The sequence below is a fragment of the Oryctolagus cuniculus genome, chromosome 17, assembly GCF_051225735.1.
Source record: "Oryctolagus cuniculus isolate XC-2025 breed Fujian yellow rabbit chromosome 17, ASM5122573v1, whole genome shotgun sequence".
NCBI lineage: Eukaryota > Metazoa > Chordata > Mammalia > Lagomorpha > Leporidae > Oryctolagus > Oryctolagus cuniculus.
The window spans coordinates 48,488,857-48,499,794 of NC_142883.1; the positions used below are offsets into that span (position 1 = coordinate 48,488,857).

The following is a 10,938-nucleotide window of genomic DNA, read 5'->3' on the forward strand; positions in this document are numbered from 1 at the left end:
AGGACATCCGCCATTCTATGAGTCTGCTGAGTATCTCACTTCCCATGTTGGATCACTCTCCCCTTTATTTATTCTATCGGTTGGTGTTAGCAGATACTAGACTTGTTTATGTGCTCCCTTTGACTCTTAGTCCTTTCATTATGATCAATTGTGAACTGAAATTGATCACTTGGAATAGTGAGATGGCATTGGCACATGCCACCTTGATGGGATTGAATTGGAATCCCCTGGTATGTTTCCAACTCTACCAATTGGGGCAAGTCAGCCCAAGCATGCCCCAAATTATACATCTCTTCCCTCTCTTATTCCCACTCTTATGTTTAACAGGGATCACATTTCAGTTAATTTTCAACACTTAAGAATAACTGTGTGATAATTACAGAATTAAACCAGTCATATTAAGTAGAACAGACAAAAAAAATACTATGAGGGATAATGTATTAAGTTGTCCATTAGCAGTCAGGGCTATGCTGATCAAGTCACCATTTCTCATAGTGTCCATTTCACTTCAGGAGGTTTCCTTTTTGGTGTTCAGTCAGTTGTCACCGATCAGGGAGAACATATGGTATTTGTCCCTTTGGGACTGGCTTACTTCACTCAGCATGATGTGTTCCAGATTCCTCCATTTTGTTGCAAATGACTGGATTTCGTTGTTTCTTACTGCGGTATAGTACTCTAAAGAATACATATCCCATAATTTCTTTATCCAGTCTACCATTGATGGGCATTTAGGTTGGTTCCAGGTCTTGGCTATTGTGAATTGTGCTGCAATAAACATTAGGGTGCAGACCACTTTTTTGTTTATCAATTTAAACTCCTTTGGGTAAATTCCAAGGAGTGGGATGGCTGGGTCGAACGGTAGGGTTATCTTCAGGTTTCTGAGGAATCTCCAGACTGATTTCCATAGTGGCTTGACCAGTTTGCATTCCCACCAACAGTGGGTTAGTGTCCCTTTTTCCCCACATCCTCGCCAGCATCTGTTGTTGGTAGATTTCTGTATGTGAGCCATTCTAACCGGGGTGAGGTGAAACCTCATTGTGGTTTTGATTTGCATTTCCCTGATTGCTAGTGACCTTGAACATTCTTTCATGTGCCTGTTGGCCATTTGGATTTCCTCTTTTGAAAAATGTCTATTGAAGTCCTTGGCCCATCTCTTAAGTGGGTTGTTGGTTTTGTTTTTGTGGAGTTTCTTGATCTCTTTGTAGATTCTGGTTATTAACCCTTTATCTGTTGCATAGTTTGCAAATATTTTTTCCCATTCTGTCGGTTGTCTCTTCACTCTCCTGACTGTTTCTTTTGCAGTACAGAAACTTCTCAATTTGATGCAATCCCAATAGTTGATTTTGGCTTTGACTGTCTGTGCCTCCTAGGTCTTTTCCAGAAATTCTTTGCCTGTGCCAATATCTTGAAGGGTTTCTCCAATGTTCTCTAATGACTTAATGGTGTCAGGACGTAGATTTAGGTCTTTAATCCACGTGGAGTGGATTTTTGTGTAAGGTGTAAGGTAGGGGTCTTGCTTCATGCTTCTGCACGTGGAAATCCAGTTTTCCCAGCACCATTTATTGAATAGACTGTCCTTGCTCCAGGAATTAGTTTTAGATCCTTGATCAAATATAAGTTGGCTGTAGATGTTTGGATTGATTTCTGGTGTTTCAATTCTGTTCCATTGGTCTATCCATCTGTTTCTGTACCAGTACCATGCTGTTTTGATTACAACTGCCCTGTAGTATGTCCTGAAGTCTGGTATTGTGATGCCTCCGGCTTTGTTTTTGTTGTACAAGATTGCTTTAGCTATTCGAGGTCTCTTGTGCCTCCATATGAATTTCAGCATCATTTTTTCTAGATCTGCGAAGAATGTCTTTGGTATCTTGATTGGGATTGCATTGAATCTATAAATTGCTTTTGGGAGAATGGACATTTTGATGATGTTGATTCTTCCAATCCATGAGCATGGAAGATTTTTCCATTTCTTGGTATCCTCTTCTATTTCTTTAAGGTTTTGTAATTTTCATCGTAGAGATCTTTAACGTCCTTGGTTAAGTTTATTCCAAGGTATTTGATTGTTTTTGTAGCTATTGTGAATGGGATTGATCTTAGCAGTTCTTTCTCAGTCATGGCATTGCTTGTGTATACAAAGGCTGTTGATTTTTGTGCATTGATTTTATATCCTGCCACTTTGCCAAACTCCTCTATGAGTTCCAATAGTCTCTTAGTAGAGTTCTTTGGATCCTCTAAGTACAGAATCATATCGTCTGCAAAGAGGGATAGTTTGACTTCTTCCTTCTTGATTTGTATTCCTTTGTTTTCTTTTTCTTGTCTGATGGCTCTGGCTAAAACTTCCAGAACTATGTTAAATAGCAGTGGTGAGAATGGGCATCCCTGCCTGGTGCCAGATTTCAGTGGAAATGCTTCCAACTTTTCCCCATTCAATAGGATGCTGGCTGTGGGTTTTTTATAAATTGCTTTGATTATATTGAGGAATGTTCCTTCTATACCCAATTTGCTTAGAGTTTTCATCATGAAAGGGTGTTGAATTTTATCAAATGCTTTCTCTGCATCAATTGAGATAATCATATGGTTTTTCTTCTGCAGTCTGTTAATGTGGTGAATCACATTGATTGATTTGTGAATGTTGAACCATCCCTGCATACCAGGGATGAATCCCACTTGGTCTGGGTGGATGATTTTCCTGATGTGTTGTTGTATTCTATTGGCCAGAATTTTATTGAGGATTTTTGCGTCTATGTTCATCAGGGATATTGGTCTGTAATTTTCTTTCAGTGCTGCATCTTTCTCTGGCTTAGGGATTAAGGTGATGCTGACTTCATAGAAAGAATTTGGGAGGATTCCCTCTTTTTCGATTGTTCTGAATAGTTTGAGAAGAAATGGGATTAGTTCTTCTTTAAATGTCTGGTAGAATTCAGCAGTGAATCCATCTGGTCCTGGGCTTTTCTTTGTTGGGAGGGACTTTATTACTGTTTCAATTTCTGTTTCAGTTATGGGTCTATTTAGGTTTTCGATGTCTTCATGGTTCAATTTTGGTAGATTGCATGTGTCCAGGAATCTATCCATTTCTGATAGGTTTTCCTGTTTGCTGGCATACAGGTCCTTGTAGTAATTTCTGATGATTCTTTTTATTTCTGTGGTGTCTGTTGTTATGTTTCCTTTTTCATCTCTGATTTTATTGATTTGGGTCTTTTCTCTTCTTTTTTTAGTTAGTTGGGCCAATGGGGTGTCAATTTTGTTTATTTTTTCAAAAAACCAGCTTCTCGCTTGGCTGATTTTTTGTAATGTTTTTTTGGATTCAATCCTGTTAATTTCTTCTCTGGTTTTAATTATTTCTCTTCTCCTACTAGATTTGGGTTTGGTTTGCTGCAGTTTTTCTAGGTCCTTGAGGTGCGCTGAAAGCTCATTTATTTGGTACCTTTCAATTTCTTGGTATAGGCACCTATTGCTATAAATTTGCCTCTCAATACTGCTTTTGCTGTATCCTATAAGTTTTGATATATTGTGTTGTTGTCTTCATTTACTTCCAGAAAGTTTTTGATTTCTCTTTTGATTTCTTGAATGACCCAGTGTTCATTCAGGAGCATGTTGTTCAGTCTCCATGTGTTTGCATACTTTCTGGGGTTTCCTGAGTTGCTAATTTCCAGCTTCATCCCGCTGTGGTCTGAGAAGCTGCATGGTATGATTCTAATTCTTTTAAATTTGCTGAGACTTGCTTTATGGCCTAGTATGTGATCAATCCTAGAGAAGGTTCCATGCGCTGCTGAGAAGAATGTGAAGGCTGTAGATGTAGGGTTGAAAGTTCTGTAGATATCTGTTAGATCCATCTGGGCAATAGTGTCAATTAAATCTGCTGTTTCCTTGTTGATCTTCTGTCCGGATGATCTGTCTATTCTGAGAGTGGAGTATTGAAGTCCCCCAGTACTATTGTATTGGAATCTAAATCTCCCTTTAAGTCCCTTAACATATCTTTTAAATAGACCGGTGCCCTGTAATTAGGTGCATATACATTTATAATAGTTACATCTTCCTGTTGAATTGAACCCTTAATCATTATATAGTGTCCCTCTTTGTCTCTCTTAACAGTTTTTGTATTAAAGTTTATTTTGTCTGATATTAATATGGCTACACCTGCTTTTTTTTGGTTTCTGTTGGCATGGAATATCTTTTTCCAACCTTTCACTTTCAGTCTGCATGCCTCTTTGTTAGAGAGATGTGTTTCTTGTAGGCAACAAATAGTTGGGTTGTGTTCTGTGAGCCAGTCAGCCAAACGGTGTCTTTTAACTGAAGAATTCAGACCATTAATGTTCAATGTGACTATTGACACGTAGTGACTTTGCCCTGCCATTTTCCCGGAAATATTTTCTAGTATATGCTTTGAGCTTCCCATGCTCTTTTACTGGTGGGTGTTCTTCCTTTCCCTTCTTTCATATTGATGGCCGTGTTTCTGTGTTTCTGAGTGTAGCACATCTTTAAGTATCTTTTGCAGGGCCGGACAAGTGGCCACAAAGTCTTTCAATTTCTGTTTGCTATGAAAGGTCTTTATTTCACCTTCATTCACAAATGAGAGCTTGGCAGGATATAATATTCTGGGCTGGCAATTTTTCTCTCTTAGCACCTGTGCTGTCTCGCCATTCCCTCCTAGCCTGTAGGGTTTCTGATGAGAAGTCAGCTGTGAGTCTGATTGGAGATCCTCTGAGAGTAATCTGACGTTTCTCTCTTGCACATTTTAGGATCTTTTCTTTATGTTTCACTGTGGTAAGTTTAATTACCACGTGTCGTGGTGAGGATCTCTTTTGGTCATGTTTATTGGGGGTTCTATGAGCTTCCTGTACTAGGATATCTCTGTCCTTCTCCAAACCTGGAAAGTTCTCTGCTAGTATCTCACTAAAAAGGCCTTCCAATCCTTTCTCTCTCTCCATGCCTTCAGGAACTCCTAGAACTCGAATGTTGGTTTTTTTAATAGTATCCTGTAGATTCCCAACAATATTTTTTAGGTTTCTAATTTCCTCTTCTTTTCTTTGGTTTGACTGTATGTTTTCCTGTGCTCTATCTTCTAAGTCCGATATTCTCTCTTCTGCTTCACCCATTCTGTTTTTAAGGCTTTCTAATGTGTTTGTCATTTGATCTATTGAGCTCTTCATTTCATTTTGATTTCTCTTCACTATCACACTTTCCTGTTCTACTAGTTTCTGAGTTTCATTTTGACTCTTCCTTAAAATTTCATTTTCACGAGAGAGATTTTCAATCTTGTCCATTAAGGATTTCTGTAGTTCAAGGATTTGCTTTTGAAAACTTCTAAATGTTCTTATCATAAATTTTTTGAAATCCGTATCTTGCATTTCTTCTATCTCATCATCTTCATACTCTTGGCTTGGGGTGTTTTGCTTATTTGGAGGCATCATAGTGTCATCGTTGATCTTGCTCCCTCTATTTCTGTGTTTGTTACTCGGCATAGTTAATTCTTCTTGCGTCACTGTGCGTTTTTTTTTCTTTTTTTTTTTTTTTATACTGTGTCCGTGTTAAGTGGACTGCCTGCTGTTGGAGGAGCCTTGGAGGCTTGAGATGGGTGCGGCCTGAGAGCTCTGCCTGGTTCTTCCTGGTTAAGGGTGTGCAAAGGTGACACCCTCAGGTTATGCGTGGTAAATCTCTCTCTTTTTATTTATTTATTTATTTTATTTATTCAGGGGGTAAGTAACACCGCAGGGCACGGCTGTGCAGAATTGATGGTATTTAGCTTCCAGTCTTTGGCTCCTCTGGACTCCCACTGGGTTGCCTAGGCTACTGAATTGTAGTGACTCAGTTCCTTAGCTCTCCCCCATTGATATGTAAATCCAGAGAGGAGGCCTGCTCTTTGTCTCTTGGGAATTCTTCAAGCCTTGCAGCCTTGTAACCTTTGCAAGGTTAGGGGGAAGAGAAACCCCGAAGCTTTTTTTTTTTCCTTCTTTCCGATAGTGAGTTTGCTGCACTTTCCGGCCCCCCTCTAGATTCTGACCCCCGTTTCCCCACCAATGTCTCGGGTTATTGAGCTCACCTCCCCTTCCAGTGCCGATGTGTGGACTCGGAGCCCTGAGCATCCCAAGTCTCCCCACTGTTGTCTGTGTGGCATGCACTCCCCTTGGAGCACTGGCGCGCAGACCCTGGGGCTTCTGCAGCTCGGTCCCGTGACTTGGCTTCCGCGTGGTGGGCGACCTTGTTCTCCCAGTAGGTCCTCCGATTCACGGCTGCTCCATCCAGAAGGGTTTCCCGTGCAATTTTTTCCTGGTTCTTTTTTTCTGCGGCTACCGTAACTCCCCTTTTATTAAACTAAATTTCCCGGACTATCGGTGCGCGCCCTCACTATTCCGCCATCTTGGCTCCGCCTCCCACCTGTTTTTTAGTTTTCTAATTTATTCTTGTTGTTTTTGGTCTGATTGCAAAATTTCCAGTTCTTCTAGTTCAGATATTCTTTCACCGACTCTGTTGTTAAATTTTTCCACTGCATTTTTTATTTGATCTATTGAACTCTTCATTTCTAGTATTTCATTCTGACTTCTCTTTAATATCTCAATTTCTTGGGAGTGCTTTTCATTTAGATTGTGAATTTGCTTCTCATTGCTTCTAAGTAATCTGACGATTAATTTTCTGAATTCTGTTTCTGGCGTATCCTCGATCTCTTCATCTTCACCTTCTAATATTGAGGAGTTGTCGTGTTCCTTTGGGGGGCTCATAGTGTCTTACTTAAATTTCTTCCTTTGTTTTTCAGCATTTGTGTAGGTTTTTTTTTTTTATCATCTGATGGCTTTTATCTTTGGTTTGTGTCTCTGTGGCTTAGTGGGACACCTTTACTTGCGGTGAGTACCAAAAGATGTGTGCTGGCTGTGGCCTGGGTGCTCTGTTCAGTATTCCAGGGTAGCGTAAGTATCCAAGGCAAGATCCCCATTGGGCTTGGTAGCTCTCCTCTGGTTATCTGGATGGAAAAGGTTGGTCACTTCTGTTGGTGTGACCCACCCTTCTCCTCACAGCCACGGGTTGCCCCGGAGTTAGTCCCTGGTGTGCTCAGCACTCATTCATACTGCTTAATGAACTGCACCTTTGATCTGTGGAGTCTTTTCTGTGAGCACGGTTCCCTCTGTTATGAGCTGCTATAGGTAACTGAGGAGCTCGGGGGTTGAGGGGAAGTGCTCTGTAGTTGCCCAGGGCTTAGCTTCACTTTGTCCTGGACGCAGCTCCCAAGGTGGGTTCTTTCCTCTGGTCAGATCTGTGGGTTGCAAGCACACCAAGCCTTCGCCCACTACAACCTAGCTCACTTCTCATTGGTGGATAAGAGAGACCCATATGCGGGGCTTCCCCTTCCATTGCCAGGCAACTGGTATGGTATGGAGTGGGACAGAATTCTTCTGAATTGTTGTGGCCCCTGCTGCTTGGGTTGGGGGTGAGGTTACCCCCTGTATTGCTGGGTGTGTGCACAGGAGGTGGGGGCAGTAGCCACCAGCCTACATACAGAAAAAAAAATCACATGACCCTTGGCGGGAGGAAAGGGGACAGAGGGGGGAGAGGTGTGGCACCTCTTTATTTATTTATTTATTTATTTATTTATTTATTTATTATTTACTTACTTACTTGCTTACTTATTTTATCCTGCCTCTGCTATCCTGGGGGCTTGCATGGAAATTCAAAAGCAGTTCTCCAAGTTCTCCCTCCCACTGCTATCTTCAGTGCCGAGGGCCTGCAGATTCCCCTCTCACTTGGAAGCTGGGGCTGGCGTCCTCATCCCCGGGTCCAAGCCTCTGCTGCCTTTTTGATTCTTATTTGCTCTTTCAGCGCAGACCCGGAAGTCTCTATTTTTTCTCTCTGGATTTCCCACTGTGGTTTACCAGTGGCTTTATCTTAGGTGTGTAGTTTCTCCCCCTTTTTAAATATTAATCTTTCCCCACGTGAGTCAGACCATCCTGGTGCTAACCCACCATCTTGGATTACCACAAAAACTTTCTATATATGTGAAGGTGACAGGAAATGACAGAAAAACACATGGCAAGCACTGGACATGGAACATTCCTTTTTGATTTCAGATGTATTTGTCTACATTAAGGTGGTTTTTATTTAGGGGGTTCTTTCTCACTCCTAAACATCCCCAGGGATTCTTATGTGGCAGTGGAGAGAAGACACTAACTGACTTGGAGGTGAAGAGCTACCATTGAGTGAATCTTTTCCACCAGGCCCATGTTTAAAAATCAGCCTTCCACTATCTTGTCTGGAAGGAATCTCACATCCCCATTAGAAGGATGCATTGCAATGATATTTTCAGTTACTTAGGCTGTGATTAACCAAATTGCTCTTCTACAAGGGGCATTGCTTCCCAGGCAAACAGAGCTGCCAAGGCTGCAACTGTACCCAGAAAGGGAACACAGGGCCTGTGCTGTGGTGTAGCAGGTGAAGCAAGAAGCCTGCAGTGCCGGCATCCCATATGGGTGCTGGTTTGAGTCCCGGCTGCTCCTCTTCCAATCCAGCTCTCTGCTTTGGCCTGGGAAAGCAGTGAAAGATGGCCCAAGTCTTTGAGACCCTGTACCTGTATGGAGACCCAGGCTCCTGGCTTCGGATCAGCACAGCTCCAGCTGTTGCAGCCATTTGGGGAGTGAACAAGTGGATGGAAGATCTCTCCCTCTCTGCCTCTTTATAACTGTGACTTTCAAATGAATAAATAAATATTTTTTAAAAAGAGGCCGGCACCATGGCTCACTTGGTTAATCCTCTGCCTGGGGGCCAGCATCCCATGTGGACACCAGGTTCTAGTCCCAGTTGCTCCTCTTCCAGTCCAGCTCTCTGCTGTGGCCTGGGAAGGCAGTGGAGGATGGCCCAAGTGCTTGGGCCCCTGCACCCGCATGGGAGGCCAGGAGGAAGCACCTGGCTCCTGGCTTTGGATCGGCATAGTTCTGGCCATAGTGGCCATTTGGGGGGTGAACCAACAGAAGGAAGATCTTTCTCTCTGTCTGTCTCTCTCACTGTCTAACTCTATCCATCAAATAAAAAGAAAAAACAAAGTAGCCAACCCTGGGGAGCTTGCTCAGCAGCACCTGACTTCACATCCCTATAATTTCACATTTCTCAATAGCACTTACCATCACGCCATACACTATCTAATGTTGCTTATTCATTTTGTCTACTTGTATAGCATGTGAGTTGCATGTGTGCAGAGACCTTTGTCTGTTTTGTCCACCAAAGCCCTGGAAGACTATTTGGATTATAGAAGTGATTCAATAAACATTTGTTGAGTGAATAAATGAATGAATGATATAGGGTTTTCTCATAGGATAAACAAAATACTGGCCTTCTAGCAATAGAATATAGGAAAAAGGATTATAGACCAGACCATTTTTTTTACAGGCAGAGTGGATAGTGAGAGAGAGAGAGAGACCTCGAGAGAAAGGTCTTCCTTCCGTTGGTTCACCCTCCAATGGCCACTGCGGCCGGTGCATGGTGCTGATCTGAAGGCAGGAACCAGGTGCTTCTCCTGGTCTCCCATGGGGTGCAGGGCCCAAGCACTTGGACCATCCTTCACTGCGCTCCCGGGCCATAGCAGAAAGCTGACTTGTAAGAGGGGCAACCAGGACAGAATCCAGCGCCCCAAATGGGACTAGAACCCAGTGTGCCAGCGCCACAAGGCGGAGGATTAGCCTATTGAGCCGTGGCGCCAGCCCAAGACCAGACCATTTTTAAAACACTTATTGCCTTCATGGGAAAATTTTCTCCATTAGGAAAGGCATAAAAGGAGGGACTTTATCACCTTTCAGATCAATGACCGCCTTCCCACAAATATCCTCCTTAGAGTGGCCTGCATGTCAGAGTTTCTGAGGCTGTAGATCAGCGGGTTCAGCAGGGGGTTGATGACAGTGTTGAAAATCCCAACCCCTTTATCCTTATCTGAAGCCTCCTCTGAACCAAGTCGCATGTAGTTGAAGATACCTGTCCCGTAGAAAAGGCAAACCACAGTGAGGTGGGAGCCACACGTGGAGAAGGCCTTCTTCCTGCCCTCAGAGGAGCGGATTTGTAGGACTGCAGCTGCCACGTGGAGGTAGGAGGTGACAATGAGAATTACAGGTGCACCTGCCATGAGGATTCCCAGACCAAAAAGCAGTAGCTCGTTGAGCTGGGTGCTGGAGCAGGAGAGCTGGAAGAGCTGTGGGAGGTCACAGTAGAAGTGGTTGACCTCTTTGGGACCACAGAAGTTCAGTGTGGATATGGCCACGGTGTGGGTCAGTGCATTGGTGAAGGCACAAGCCCAGGACACAACCACCAATGTCCTCTGGACTGTCTGGCTCATGCGGGTGCTGTAGGTGAGGGGCCGGCAGATGGCCAGGAACCGGTCATATGCCATGGCTGTCAACAGGAAGCAGTCCACACCAGCTAAAAAGTGGAAGAAGAAGAGCTGGGAGAGGCAGGCATGGTAGGAAATTGTACGCTTGTGGGACACAAGGCGGCCCAGCATTGGAGGGACGGTGACTGTGATGCACCCAACATCCAGCACTGACAGGTTCCCCAGGAAGAAGTACATGGGGGAGTGGAGTTTGGGTTCCATCAAGATGGCAGCCAGGATGCTGAGGTTGCCCCCGACTGTGACCAGGTAGGCAAAGAGGAAGAAGACAAATAGCACAGACTCTAGCTTTCCAGTTTCCACCAGGCCCAGCAGAATGAACTCTGTAAGAGCTGTGCTGTTGGTCCCAGTTTCCAGACCCATGAGTTCCTGTAAGGAAATGAGAGTGTATAAAAATCCACTTATTCACTGATTCAACATGCACATTTTTAGTCTTTGCATGATTGTAGATTCCTCATTGTGAATTCCCAGTATTGTTTTCTTTAATTTATTTTTTAAGGAATACAAATTTCATAAATACAACTTAGGAATATATTTATTCTTCTCACCATAACATCCTTCCCACCCAGACTTCCACCCCT

At 43.3% G+C, this 10,938-nt stretch overlaps 1 protein-coding gene across 1 annotated transcript; it reads right to left on the bottom strand.

The window, feature by feature from the left end:
* Positions 1-9,772: 9,772 nt before the first annotated feature.
* LOC100337924 (olfactory receptor 3A2) lies at positions 9,773-10,720 on the bottom strand. The gene has a single exon (XM_002719035.4). It carries the CDS (start codon positions 10,718-10,720, stop codon positions 9,773-9,775), a length of 948 nt encoding a protein of 315 aa, XP_002719081.4.
* Between the last annotated feature and the right edge of the window lie 218 nt (positions 10,721-10,938).

Excerpts from the sequence above, each read along its gene's own strand:
- LOC100337924 (XM_002719035.4), bottom strand. The coding sequence starts at position 10,720 with ATGGGTCTGGAAACTGGGACCAACAGCACAGCTCTTACAGAGTTCATT.